The 14096-nt window shown below is 49.7% G+C and overlaps 2 protein-coding genes across 3 annotated transcripts; one reads left to right on the forward strand and one right to left on the reverse strand.

The window, feature by feature from the left end:
• The first annotated feature begins 482 nt into the window (after positions 1 to 482).
• Positions 483 to 10302, forward strand: SDR39U1 (short chain dehydrogenase/reductase family 39U member 1). 2 transcript variants are annotated; one of them, XM_009570243.2, is made up of 6 exons: positions 483 to 568; positions 1532 to 1638; positions 1970 to 2052; positions 2632 to 2753; positions 3370 to 3513; positions 3716 to 10286. In XM_009570243.2, exons 1-6 carry the CDS (start codon positions 553 to 555, stop codon positions 4129 to 4131), a joined length of 888 nt encoding a protein of 295 aa, XP_009568538.2. In that variant the 5' UTR covers positions 483 to 552; the 3' UTR covers positions 4132 to 10286. The 2 variants fall into 2 exon arrangements, with proteins under 2 accessions (XP_009568538.2, XP_053944450.1); XM_054088475.1 differs by lacking the exon at positions 3370 to 3513 and having other exon boundaries at positions 3716 to 10302.
• Positions 10303 to 10337: 35 nt separating this feature from the next.
• Positions 10338 to 13314, reverse strand: LOC104067504 (olfactory receptor 4N5). The gene has a single exon (XM_054088474.1). The coding sequence runs from the start codon at positions 11313 to 11315 to the stop codon at positions 10338 to 10340; it is 978 nt and encodes a 325-aa protein (XP_053944449.1). The 5' UTR covers positions 11316 to 13314.
• Between the last annotated feature and the right edge of the window lie 782 nt (positions 13315 to 14096).

The raw sequence follows: 14096 nt of genomic DNA on the forward strand, positions 1-14096 counted from the left end.
GGGGCGGTTCTTCGGGGGCCGTTCTTCGGGGGCGGTTCTTGGGGGCCGTTCTTCGGGGGCGGTTCTTCGGGGGCGGTTCTTCGGGGGCGGTTCTTGGGGGCGGTTCTTCGGGGGCGGTTCTTCGGGGGCCGTTCTTTGTGGGCGGTTCTTCGGGGGCGGTTCTTTAGGGCGGTTCTTCGGGGGCGGTTCTTTAGGGCCGTTCTTCGGGGGCGGTTCTTCGGGGGCGGTTCTTCGGGGCGGTTCATCGGGGGCGGTTCTTTAGGGCCGTTCTTCGGGGGCCGTTCTTTGTGGGCGGTTCTTTAGGGCGGTTCTTCGGGGGCGGCTCTTCGGGGCGGTTCTTCGGGGGCGGCTCTTCGGGGGCGGTTCTTCGGGGGCGGTTCTTCGGGGCGGTTCTTCGGGGGCGGTTCTTCGGGGGCGGTTCTTCGCGGCGGCTCTTCGGGGGCGGTTCTTCGCGGCGGCTCTTCGGGGGCGGTTCTTCGGGGGCGGCTCTTTAGGGGCGGCTCTTCGGGGGCGGCTCTTTGCTGCGGCTCTTCGCGGCAGTTCTTTACGGCGATGCGGGTGCTGTTGGGTGAGCGCGCGGTCGGGGCTGCGCCGTTCGGTCTCTCTTCGCCGGGTGGAAGAGGTCCCGGGGTTCCTTCTCCCAAGCGACAGGCGATAGGACGAGAGGAAACGGCCTTAAGCTGCTCCAGGGCAGGTTCAGATTGCACCTAAGGAAGAATTCCTTCCCCGCAGGGCTCTCAGGCCCTGGCAGAGGCTGCCCAGGGAGGTGGTGGAGTCCCCATCCCTGGAGGGGTTTAAGAGACGGGTGGGTGAAGTTCTTGGGGAATCTGGTTCAGTAGTGAACAGGGACGGTTAGACTCGATCTTCAAGGTCTTTTCCAACCTAAGGATTCTATGATTCCCTTTGCCAGGTGGAAAAGGTGTGAGGTGAGCCAGCAGTGGCCCAGGGGGGCTGAGATCAGCCATGGCGTGGCCAGCAGGAGCAGGGCGGGGACACCTCCCTGCACTCAGCGCTGGTCGCACCTCAAATCCTGAGTTCGGTTCTGAGGCGCTCACTACAAGATGGATATTGAGGGGCTGGAGTGCATCCAGGGACAGGAAGGGAACTGGGGAAGGAGCTGGAGCCCAGGGGTTCAGGGAGCAGCTGAGCGACCTGGGGCTGTTTAGTCTGGAGAGGAGGAGGCTGAGGGGAGACCTCGTTGCTCTGTGCAGGTCCCAGAGAGGAGGTTGTGGGGAGGTGGGTGCTGGTCCCTTCTCACAAGGAACAAGGGATAGGATGGTAGGAGATGGCCTTGAGTTGCATCAGGGGAGGTTTAGACTGGATAATAGGGAAAAAATTTCCTCACCAACAGAGTAGTGAAGCCCTGGCTGAGACTGCCCAGGGCAGCGGTGGAGCCTTCATCCCTGGAGGGGTTTAAAAGACAGGGAGATGAGGTGTTCAGAGATCTGGTTTAGTGATGGACAAGTACAGTTGGACTCTATGATCTCACACGTCTTTTCCAACCAAATGATTCTATGATTCTTTCTCCTAGGAGGGGGAAGTGGCTTTGTGGGCTCAGCCTTGACCCAACTGCTGCGGAGCCGTGGGCATGGAGTCACACTTGTCTCCCGGCAAGGGGGCCAGGACCGGATCACCTGGGTATGAGAGGAGAGTGGGGGCATCAAGGAGGACCTACCGGGGTCGGGGGACCGGCCTTCTTGCCCTGGCTGCCATGGCATACAGGGAGTCAGCAGTTGGGAATCTGGCTGCTGTGGATGGACTTGGGCTCCTGGGTGCTCCATGGGTTGTAGTCTTTGGGATGAATGCTGCTGCAGCTCCAAGGAGCAAAACTTTTCTCATTTACTCTTGTGCTCCTGGCAGTGTCAGGAAGGAACTGGCTGGAGTTCTAAGGACCTACCCTGCTTGGCTGTTGGGAAGGCTGGAGTGGAGGGGAGGCTGGGAGTGTGATGTCTCTGTTACTCCTGCCTAGGAAGAGTTGTCTCACTCTGGACTGCCTCTGTGCGATGCCGTGGTGAACCTGGCTGGTGAAAATGTCCTCAACCCATTCCGCAGGTAACTTGATCTCCTGCAGTGCTGTTGGGACATGGTGAAGGCAAGACAGCCCAGGGTTTCCAGAGAATGTGGAAGAGTGGAAGCAATTGGGTTACCAGACTGTTGACATCTGGGTCCTCAATTTCTGTGGGCTTGATAAGTTCTGGGAGACCTTTGGAATACAGGTTCCTTTCTGGATGGACAGACAAAGTAGTTCCAGGTTTCCAAGATCATGCGGGATGCCTGCATTTAGATAATTCAAAATCAGAACCAAAGTCTGTCCTATGAGGCTGGTTTTGGAAATGCCTCCGGTGGGTGGTTGGGAAGAATTCACTCCATGCAGCTTTGGTGTCCAGCTCTTCCTTTGTCCTAAGACAATCCAAACCCCACAGTGTTTTGTGGGAAGTAGAGAGTCGCCATCTTCCAAAGTCCACATGTTAATAAGATCCCATGTCCTCCCTCTGCTCTGAGGTGGGGAGGAATTCATGTCACCTATCCTGTGCTTGTGAGCTGTTGTCTGCTTGGATGCTGTCTCCTTGCTGCTGTTGTTTCCTTGGATGCCCTCGTGAGGGGAATAATCAGTGGCTTTCGCTTTTCCAGGTGGGATGATACCTTCTGCAGGGAAGTCTTCAGCAGCCGGATTGAGACCACCAAGACCTTTGCCAAAGCCATTGCTGAGGCTCAACAGCCCCCCCGTGCTTGGGTCCTCGTCACCGGCGTAGGTATTGGATGGGCCCAGCCAAGATGTGGCTGATGCTGACCTGGAGGGGTGTACCTCCAGGATAAACACTTCTAAGGGGACATGTGTTGCCTTGAAATGCCACTTTTTTGCCATCAGTGTTGCTGCATTTAGACAAGCCTTGATCTGCTTTTTGATACTTTTGGAGGGGAATTTGGGTCCCTGTGCTTTGTCTTGGACAAGACCTTTTCTCTGTTTTCATATGCATGCCTTTAGGCATCCTGTACCGCCTGTCTAGCTGAGCAGAGCCTCAGCTGAATCCTCCTGCAGATCTCCAGCTTTGCGTTTCTGATTGCAATCTGCCACAGTTTAGCATCTGTGATGCCACATTTCAGAGCAAATGCCTTTCTGCGTTGCTTGCTGGTATATTTGGTTCTTGGGGCTGCCTGCCCAACCTGACTATTGGTGCATCCTGCTGAACTTGCCAAAAACCTGTCAGCATTGCCATCAGAGAGACCCTGTGCTGTTCATGTGAGGATGTCCCTGATGCAGTGATGGAGCTCTGGGCTCCTGGAGGCAGGGGAGAGGGTCAGTTTTGGGGAGGGGGTAGCTGGTGTCATGAGTCAACCCTGGTTCTCTTTCTGCTGTTGCACCTGCAGGCTATTACCGCCCTAGCCCCACAGCTGAGTACACCGAGGACAGTTCTGGGGGTGATTTTGACTTCTTCTCACGCTTGGTGAGCTCCTGGGAGGCTGCAGCTCTCATCCCTGGGAGCCCAACTCGTGGTGTTATAGTGAGATCTGGTGAGATGGAGTGTTCACGGTGGCTCTGCTTTGGTGCTGGGGCAAGAAGGGGAAGGAGGAGGGAGGAGGACATTAGGTCTCGTGCCTCTCCTTTTTGGGGTGCTGTTCCAGTCCAGCCCTCTAAGGATTGACTCCTGGGGGTGACAAGGGTTTTGTCCTTTGGAGGGATATGGTTCTTGTTCTCACTCTGTTCTCCTCACAGGGGTGGTGCTGGGCCGAGGTGGTGGTGCAATCTCTCAGATGCTCTGGCCATTCCGTCTGGGACTAGGAGGCCCCTTGGGCTCTGGACTCCAGCCCTTCCCATGGATCCACATTCAGGACCTGGCTGGTATAGTGTGTCATGCCCTGGAAAGCGAGTCCCTGCAGGGTATCCTCAATGGTGTCTCTCCATCCTCTAATGCCACCTCCAATGGCACCTTCGCTCGGGAGCTCGCTGCCGCCCTGGGGCGCCCAGCCCTGCTGCCGGTGCCTGCCTGGGCTGTACGTGCAGTCTTCGGTGCAGAGCGGGCCTCCATGCTCTTGGAGGGCCAGAAGGTGGTGCCAAAACGCACCCTGGAGAGCGGCTACAAATTCCTCTTCCCTGAGCTGTCTGGAGCTCTGAAGGACATTGTGGCTTGAGGACTCCTCGGCTGGGCTTTGTTGGGTCCTGTTTTTGTGATCCCCCTGCCTTCACCTGGGTGAAAGAGGGCAGCCCTGCCCCTTCTTGACACTTGCCCATCCCCATGCAGAGAGGGCGAACAATGTTTTCTCCTTCTGTCTCACTTTGTGCATCCCCAGTTTAGGAGTCACCCCTCTTACTGCCATCTGCAATTTCCACATCCCCTACCTTTGAGGAAGGGCTCAAATCCCATCTAAGGATTGTGACTGCTGAAATCTACCATCTTCCCTGTGCCACAGCATGCCTGAGCTGCCTGCAAAGCAGCGGTGGGGAGGGGCTGTAATGTCTCATCACCTGGGAGACCAGGGTGGCAGCAGGAAAGAGGTGTTCAGGTGTTCTCCATGTTACTGGAGGTCTCTCTTCCTGTTTTTCCCCATGTCTTTCTCCTGTGGTTACACAGAGACCTCATTATGCTCTTCTGCTTTGTCTGTCTCAGTCTTATAGGTATGGAGTTGTGGTTGTGGGAGAAGATCCATCTTGAGGGGGCACAAAGGGTGCTGGATATGGATGACTTGGAGACTTTGCCTTCTCGTTTGTTGTGGCTTTGTCCTGGTACCAAGTTGCTGTGTCAGAACCTCCAGCTGAGATTAGGTCCAAGAGTTGCACCCCTCTAGGGCTGCGTAACTGTGATGCTGTGGTGGGGATGAAGGAGAATGCTGCTTTGCCATCCTGGAGGGATAAGAGTGGCACGACTGTTGCCCCTGGATGGCTCTTGAGGCCTTGGGTAGTGTCGATTGCGTTTGAGCTTGTGTTGAGGAGAAACTGCGCTTCATCTTGGTGTGAGTTACTACAAGGCACTGCTTTAATCTAAAGGGAGGCTTTCAGCTCTTGCCTTCATTGTAGTTCTCTAATCCCAGACAGGGTGCTTTTCCCTCATTCCTCCTGTGAGGTGGTACTTGTGTTCAGGGAGTTCCCACTGATCAGTCTGAGCACAGCTGGGTGAGCTGGGACTTTGGGAATAGCCATGAAAGCATTGTCACCTGTGCTGAGTGTGGTTTGCCTAAGTTGTGCTTTACTGCCTGTAAGGAAGGTGCAGATTCCTTCCTCCCGTGTGCCTCAGTGTCCCATCCTCGAGAGCAAGCTCACCTACTCTGGGTTACAGGCACAGTTCACTGTGGGGCAACACAATGGGGATGGCCAGCAGCACTTCAGCTTTTCAGCTGCATTTTTAGAGCCTTGGACATGCACCTGCTCCCCAGGGTGTGGTGGGCTACTGCATCCTTCTGTCAGGCTAGCGGAAGCTGTTCTGTACCTGTGTGTACCTTGATTATTGCAACAGCTTTGGATTGTTATTGGAAATAAAGATAAGTACAGCTGGAACAGCACTTGGAACCTGCAGCTCTTCTGAAAGAGTATGTCCCATGAAAGACAGCGCCAAGCAGAGTTCCAAGGCCTCACTCCCTGCCTGGATGTGTAACTCCTTGAGAATTTTGAAAGATTGCCTTTGCCTCCGTTTGGCTTAAACACATCACAGGGCTTATATGAGCTTCTGACACTGCAGGATCTGAAGACATTGGCTGCTGAATGCAATTAGGACTTTCCATCACAATAAATTCACACACCCACCATACCCCTTTGTTGGCTGTGGAGCCTGAAAACAAGGATTAACCACAGCAAGCTGAGATCCAGATTGGATTTTTGATCAGTGTCTATTTTTGTTGGCTATAAGGGAATGCTGGCCACAAGCTGCAGGACTTCATGGTGCAAAGCACAGGTCTTGGGCTGGCCCAGCAATGGCCCAGCTGGCTCCACAGTGCTCAGTGCTAGCGGTTTCTGTAAGCCTGGTTGTGCTCTGAATATTTGCTCTGGCCTGGGAAGTCCCTCTGGTTTTCGAGGTCAATGCCTATGATTGTGAGGAGATATCAAGAATGGCTGCTGGCTCTGGCAGCCCCAGCCTGGGACCCTCCCACCTGGCTGCTACTCACCCGGTGTGGTGTCCAGGTTCCCCAGGGTCTCTGCCCAAGGTGAGGGACATGCCTGTGGCTTTTCTGTTGGCAGGTTCAGTCAGCCCTGAAGCTGAGCGCCTGTTGGAGGCACACGCATGCACAGACTGAGGACACAGCCAGGTGACACTGATGTGGCTGCTCACAGGCTGCTACAGCACAGGAAGGGCATGGATCTGGCTCTGGGGAGACCTTATAATGACCTTCCACTTGTTAAAGGGGCTCCAGGAAAGCTGGGGAGGGGCTCTTGATCAGGAATGTAGGATTAGGATGAGGGGAAAAGGTTTTAAACTGAAGAAGGGAGATCAGCGCGAGATCTTAGGAAGAAATGTTTTCCTGTGAGGGGTGGGAAGGCCCTGGCCCAGGTTGCCCAGGGAAGCGGTGTCTGTCCCATCCCTGGAGGTGTTCAAGGCCAGGTTGGTTGCGGCTTTGAGCAACCAGATCCAGTGGGAGGTGTCCCTGCCCATGGCAGAAGGGTTGGAACTGGATGAACTTTAAGGCCCCTTCTCACTCAAACCATTCTATAATTCTAAGTCCCTTGTGCACCAGCCTGACCGTCCTGTCCACCAGCACTCCTCAGCCCTCTGACCCATTGGTTTGATGCATCAAACATGTATCTCTCACACAGTCATCCCATACTTGCAGGTACCCTGGGTATCAGCATAGACCCCTGCCCACCTGATGTCCCTGCCTGGACCTGAGGCTTCCTTGTCTGCTGTTCCAGCCTGAAGTCTGCTGCTGAATTCCCAGGGATACCTCATGCACTCCTGGTTTGTGAGAGATGCAGACACGCCTCCCTCATCATCCAGCACCAGGCAAACAAGCTTTGACCTGTTGTCCCACTCCAACTGCTGTAACTGAGCTCCTCACTCGTGCTGGCCACGGGGTTACAGTCGCACTGGCTGTGAGGTGAGGTCCCATTGGCTCCAGTAGCTGACACCAGAGGCCAGGAGTGCCTGCTCCCCCAGTCTGACTTCGCTAGCTGGCATCAAATCCACTCGCACTGATCCCCCCAGTAGCTGGTGCCCAGTCCCTGCAGCACATCCACACAGGAAATACTGAGATTACTCTGAGAGTTAGGAAAAGATTTAATAAGAACAGGCAGTCGTGGTCAAGCACAGACCTCGGCCAGACCGGCAATGACCGGCCCACATCTACACCCGACCAGCCTCTTCTGTACCTGTTTTCTGTCTGTCCTCCCTCTTTGTTGCTTCCCAGCTTCCCCTCATCTTCTGGCATGGTCCGACTGACCCCATCCAACATCCTGGACACATCCTTGCATCCTTAACCAGTTTCAAAGTCCTAGTTACCTGTAGCTTCTCGAGTGCTCATCAGTGAGTGAGTCTGGCAACATTTGTTTCTGGTCTTGGTCTTTGCTAGCACTTTGTGGTCAGGGATTCTGACTGTGTGTGTTTGTGTTTCTCCCTTTCCTTATCTTGCCAACTGTAAAGATAAATGTTCTGAGACCAGCTCCACACATTCTTACCAATAAGGGGAACTGATCAACTTTGTTCTCATCACAGCCTCCCTGTCATTTGTCACGTTTATCATGTTCTTGTTTATGACTCCTGTGACCAGATAGCCATGAAGGAGCAGAAACTCCTTCCATGTACTGTCACACCAGCCCAGTGAACATTAATATCAGAAGAAACTGCATTGCTCCCTGCTCGAGAGGGCTGAAGATGGTTCCTCCTGTGGGCTGCACACACCAGGAGTCCGACTCTTCTGGGCATTGACTGGATGCGGGGGGGGGTGCAAAGGCTGTGTTGCTGCCCCCCCTCTCAGAGACAATAGACATGAATGTATTGAGGCACTTAAAATCAATAACACCGTTGTAACAGTCATAGAGGCGAGTCCAGCTTTGATGGATGTATCTCTCCAGGCACTGAGTCTGTGGCCGGGGAAACCAGCATTCTGATCTCATGCCAGGAGAGCTGGGTGACCCGCAGTGGTGACCTGCTTCAGGCTGAGCTCTGTGGTGGTTACTGAGGCCCTGTCAAACACAGCTGGGCTTAATTCAGAGATTTTGAGACCAGTGGTAGTTCTGCCCCATTTGTAATTGCCCATCTGGAGCATGGTAGAGACCAAGCAGATGCCTCCTCAACTTATCTCTAAGTTCCACTTTAAAAAAACAATCAGAGTTCATTTTTTTTCTGCTGTTTAATATCCAATAGAAGTTACAGCTGAGGCTGGGCACCTCCAAAAAAGGACCCTGTCTGTTGATTGTTACTGGATTTCACGGTCTCCATAAGTCCCTCATTTCTTGGTGGCACTTCTGCTCCTCCAATCCTGTTTGCAGAGTCTGAGGTCTTCTCTTCTGATTTGCTCTTGCAGCATCCAGGCATCCTTTTTGTCTGTGCCTTCAGACATTCCCTTGTCTTTTGGTACAGAATAGCCTGTAATTACATTTTGACTTCCTCACCTCTTGTGTACAGTTCCACAGATAAAAGCCGCAGTTCAGTTCCTGCAGCCTGAGGCTTTGGTCACTGCAGGCACTGATGCTCAGCTTTGGCACAAGGCCACAGTAATATCAGTCCCTGTTACACATTCTTTCACAAATTATAAGACATTGCTCTTGTCCTAATTAAGGTTGACATTTCCCTTCCCCTACCGTTTCATTTCCAGTGAATTGTTGCTTTGTAGCCAAAACCATTACAGATTTGTATCAAATATAACAAGAGCAAGTGCTGGATTCTCCACCAGGGATGGGATAATCCTGCTTATACAAAAGTTAGGGAATGAGAGGCTGGAGAGCAGCCTCATAGAAGAGATCAGGGGTGTGGCTAATTGAACAGGAGTCAACAGTGTGATACCCTGGCAACCAAAAGATCTACCCTTGCCCTGTTGTGCATCAAGCAGGGCAGATTGAGCCGGTTGAGGGAAGGAATTGTCCCTCTCTATGCTGGTGTGGCCTCAGCTCTTGTGCTTTGTGCAGTTTTAGGCACCGCAACATAAGGAGGACATCAAAATATGAGAGTGTGTCCAGAGGAGGGTGACCAAGGTGGTGAAAGGCCTCAGGTCAAGAGTTGTGAGGAGTGGCTGAAGTCACTTGGTTTGTCCAGCTTGGGCTGAGGGATGACCTGCTCCCAGTCTGCATCTTCCTCAAGGTGGGCAGCAGGGGGAGGTGCTGATCTCCTCTCGCTGGTGAGCAGAGATGGGACCTGGGGAAATGGAATGGACCTGTGTCAGGGGAAGTCCAGCTGGGACATTAGGAAAGGTCCACCAAGTGCATTAGGAAACCACCCTGCACTTTGAGGGTGGTTTCTTACTGCACAGGGAAGTGGTCATGGCACCGGGTCAAGGAGTGTCTGGATGATATTTTTAGTTCTATGGTTCAGTTCTAGGCAGTGCTGTGAGGAGCATGGAGTTGGCCTTGATGATCCTTATGGGTCCCTTCCAACTTGAGATATTCTGTGATTCCACCTCGGAATCAAACTCAGAATTAGATTACAGAGTAATTTAAGCAGGTACTAAGGGCAAGATAAAAATGCTTAAGACGTGGTTTATTTTTTCCCAAAGTAGGCATTAAAAATGGATTGGCCTAATTGCTTGCTGGAAACACACAGGAATCGTTAGGTGGCTAATTTTTATACTGTAGATATCTGTACCTGGATAGACAGATCTTGCTACTAGTGGCTACCATAAGGCTACGTCCGCATTCCCTTTGAGCCTGACAGCTGATTTCTGGTGTCCATGGCCTTCCTCTGCTATAAGAAAAATGCAAAGCCTGACATGAGCTGGATCACCCAGCGACTTCCACATTCTCCCTTTGTGGAGAAGCAGTTGACCCATTCAGGAGCCGAGTTGCATGAGAGTCAAGCGATAGGCAGTGTCAACACCAGAGATTCACACATGGGCTAAAATCTTGAACTAACATTTGTGGCACCTGATTTTATCCATCTGGACCAGAACTTGGGTGATGTTTCAGTAAGTGCTTCCCACCTGCCAGTTCATTTCTCTAGAGGTACAGAATTTTAACAGTAGAACTGCATACCACAACTGTGCTCGTTCCTTTAAACAGTATTGTCTTCTAAATTATTCCATACGGGTTCTAATGTAACTGTAAGGCTTTTTGATAATTAGAAGAGAATTATTTGAAGCTTACCTAATAAATATTATGTTGCCACATAGCGTCTGCTCTGGAGCTGTTCCTAAGAGAATTATATTAACAAAAAAACCAAAAATAAACAAGCTCTCACTTATTTACTTCAAAATATTTTTGTTTAATTTTCCACACAAAAAAATATGTGTTTGCTGACCAGCTTCCGCATCGAGGCTTTGATCTCCTTGTTACGCAAGGTATAGATCATGGGGTTAGTCAGGGGGAAGATGACTGTATGGAAAACAGCAATAACTTTTTCCATTGGAGCAGCTTGGAAGGGTAAAGCGTAGATATACATGGCTGGGCCACACATGACAAACACCACAATGATGTGAGAAATACAAGTGGAGGCTACTTTATTCTTTGCCTTGGAGGGCTGTGTCCAGAACTTTAGCAACAGGACAGTGTAGGAGATTAGGAGAAGTGTAAAGCATGTAATGATAAGAACTTCATTGTTGAGGAACATCAAAAGCTCCACTGTGTAAGTGTTGGCACAGGCCAACTTGACCAGCTGATGGACATCACAGAAGAAATTGTCCAGGGTGTTGGGACCACATAAGGGCAGGTGGATGCTGAAAGCGAGTAGAATGATGCCATGGATTAAGCCCCCGCCCCATGTAGCTCCAACCAGGCTACAACATACCCTCCTGTTGACAAGACTGGTGTAGCAAAGAGGCTTGCAAATGGCTACATAACGGTCATAGGCCATGACCAGGAGCAGGAGAACTTCAGCTGCTCCCAGGAAGTGAAGAAAGAACAGCTGAGCCATGCAGGCACTATAGGAGATGGTCTTATGGTGCGTGAAAAAGTCAGCCAACATTTTGGGTGGGGTTACAGAAGAGTAGCAGATGTCCAAGAATGCCAGATTGGCCAGGAAAAGATACATGGGTGATCCAAGTTGGGAGTCCCCCCATACTGTGAGGATTATAAGGATATTGCCTGGCAGAACAGTCATATAGAAGAGCAGGAAGAAGAAGAAGAGAATCATCTGGATTTTGTGATTTTGGGACAATCCCACCAGAACAAACTCTGTCACTACTGTAGAGTTCTTTTGCTCCATACCCGCTCTGCAGAACCTGGGAAAACAGACAGGAATCATGATGAAATACAAACACTGGTGAAAAGCTACATTAAAATTTGAACAACCTGGTACATATTTAGATTGCCAAAAATGCAGGTGCTTTTCTCATTTCCTGTTTTAGGGAACTCCCAATTATGAAATATTTGAAAGCCAGTAACCTGGATTCCCTCTATCTTGGTCTTTTTACTGGAACTATAAATTGGAAATGTTTGTGTTTTATTAGATGTTCTTTGTTTTCTGTGTGCCCTGCCATCTGTCGCCTGGGTGGGACACATTTCAGAAGGTATCAGCTCATTCTTCCATGGGCAGGCTGGTTTCTGTGGTTGACGGTCTGAGCCAGGGGTGTCACTCCCTCTCCAGCTGACAAGAGCAGGTCATTCCAGAGAAGACAGCTTTAATTCTAGCACAGAGAGCTGAGCAAAGCTGGATGAAGTGCACTCTAAAATTACACAATTAACCCAATCCAATGAATCATAGAATCATAGAATAGTTTGGGTTGGAGGGGACCTTAAAGATCACCCAGTTCCAGCCTCCTGTGATGGGCAGGGACACCTCCCACTGGATGAGGCTGCCCAAGGCCCATCAACCTGGCCTTGAACACCTCCAGGGATGGGGCAGCCACAACCTCCCTGGGCAACCTGTTCCAGGGCCTCACCACTCTCATGGTGAAAAAATTCTTCCTTATGTCAGGCCTAAATCTGCTCCTCTCCAGTTTATACCCATTCCCCCAGTCCTATCACTGCAAGCCTTTGTGAATAGTTCCTCCCCAGCTTTCCTGTAGCCCCTTTCCAACCTGGTGATTCTGTGATTCTGTGGAAGGTTGCTATTAGTTCTCCTTGGAGCCTTGTGTTCTCCAGGCTGAAAATCCCCAACTCACTCAGCCTGTCCTCGTTTGGGAGGTGCTCCAGCCCTCTGATCGTCTTTGTAGCACTGATTATAAAAGAAAACTAAGTATGGATCACTCACAGCTGAAGAAAGGTTTATGAATCACTTGGGTGAATTAATCTGACAGTTACAAATATGTTTGCATTTGCACAATTTTAAATCCCTTTGTACTCGATGATGCCAGTACAGCCAGCCCGGAGAAGAATGAATCCCATCCTAAATATTCTCCAGCATGTGTCAGTTCAACTGCTTTCCAAAAATATTTAATTTCTTCCCAATTGTCTTTCAAGGGTGATGAGGATGTTGAGATCACTGTCAGACCTGCACCTTTCTCCAGAGAAACTCCACAGTGGAGTCTGGTTTTCTGGTGATGTCAATAGAACATTTGAAACATAAAGAAAACTGAATATTCTATAGAGCTCTATGAAATTCATCCACCATGACTGGGTGTGATGGTGGTCTAGAAAACAAACTGACAATTGTTCATATAATGCATCAAATAATTTGATTTTTATGTACTTGGAATGGAACTGTGGAATGGAACTGTGGATTTTGACACCTCCCTCATGAAGAAAACCATAACAATTAGTCAGATTTCTTTTAAATGTATTTCCATTTGTATAAGTTCATTCATTCTACCTATGTCTTTGTCTTCCTTTGCATCAAGGAGAAAGTTACATGAGGTTTTGTCTCCATTTTTTTGAACGCTTTTCTTCTGTTTTGCTACACAATGGATATATTTGTCTGCATGACGGCACCTGCACGTTACTGCATTGTAATTTTACCAGCAGTGTTTAGGCAAAGAATAAGATGAGAGAAATGGGAGAAAATGTTCAGACCTGTAAGTATTGTTTAGTTTTAGAACAGTTTTAGTTCAGTTCTCTTATTGAGCCCGGTGAGAAATGATACCAGTCTTGACAGTGAGAACGAAAAAAAAAACACTTCCACTGAGAGAACAGGCAAAAAGTAGTAAACATATAAAACATATAAAAATAACATATAAACATATAAAATAAAATGAAGCATATTCCTTATGTCACTTTTTAATGTTTCTGTCTAAAGTTAGAATTTCATGTCATGCCTTGAAATGAAAAAAAATTTGTGACGTTCTTTGCTGTTTCCATCTCTTTCTTTCAAGGAGAGCTGAGCCTAAATGAATATGTAACTACTACCAAACCAAATTTCATTGACTGCTGATGATTGAACCTGTGCTGGATCTGCTAATATCTTCATCAGAGAGTGGCATACCATTCTTCAGGGAAATACTGATGTCCATCTACTGATCTAAGTAAAGTGATAGTCTGGGCTTTTAAACACTATTACCTACACAGTTTGGTCTCGGGCATCAAAGAATACGTGCTGATTCAAGAAATGTCATTGTTAGTCTTGTCAATGTTTTGGCAATCTAAGCAAAATATAGCCCAATCACAGTAATACCAACAGTCACCCTAAGATTGTTACTAATAAATACAGTAGAAACGAGTATCTGTCCCTTTTCCCTGAAGTTAAGTAAGTTCTTACCTTTTGTGTTGTCCATAGTTCAAGATCAAGTGTCCTTCATCCTCAGGCAAGGCGAGCAGTCAGCTTCTAAAGATCTTGTACTGAGTGCAGTATTGCCTGTGTTTATTCTCAGTTCCCCGTTGATTCTGAGTTCACCCGAGGCTTTTCTTGCTGACACTGGTTTTATCAGCCCTTCTTGAACCATGTGTGAATGCAAGAGAGCTGAAGACCTAAACTTCCCTAATCTCTATGTCTCTTATTCCCTGTCTTCCCAAGTCCTTCCCAAGCACCAAGAGCTCTTCAGCTACCCAGCTCCCAGTTTTGCTCCACACCAGGACCCTGGATTTCTGAAGTTTATTGCAAGCCCAGCTTTAAAATGCTACAAACACCAGGTAACAGCATCAACATGGATCT

This window comes from Cuculus canorus, chromosome 25 (assembly GCF_017976375.1).
Source record: "Cuculus canorus isolate bCucCan1 chromosome 25, bCucCan1.pri, whole genome shotgun sequence".
Classification (NCBI taxonomy): domain Eukaryota; kingdom Metazoa; phylum Chordata; class Aves; order Cuculiformes; family Cuculidae; genus Cuculus; species Cuculus canorus.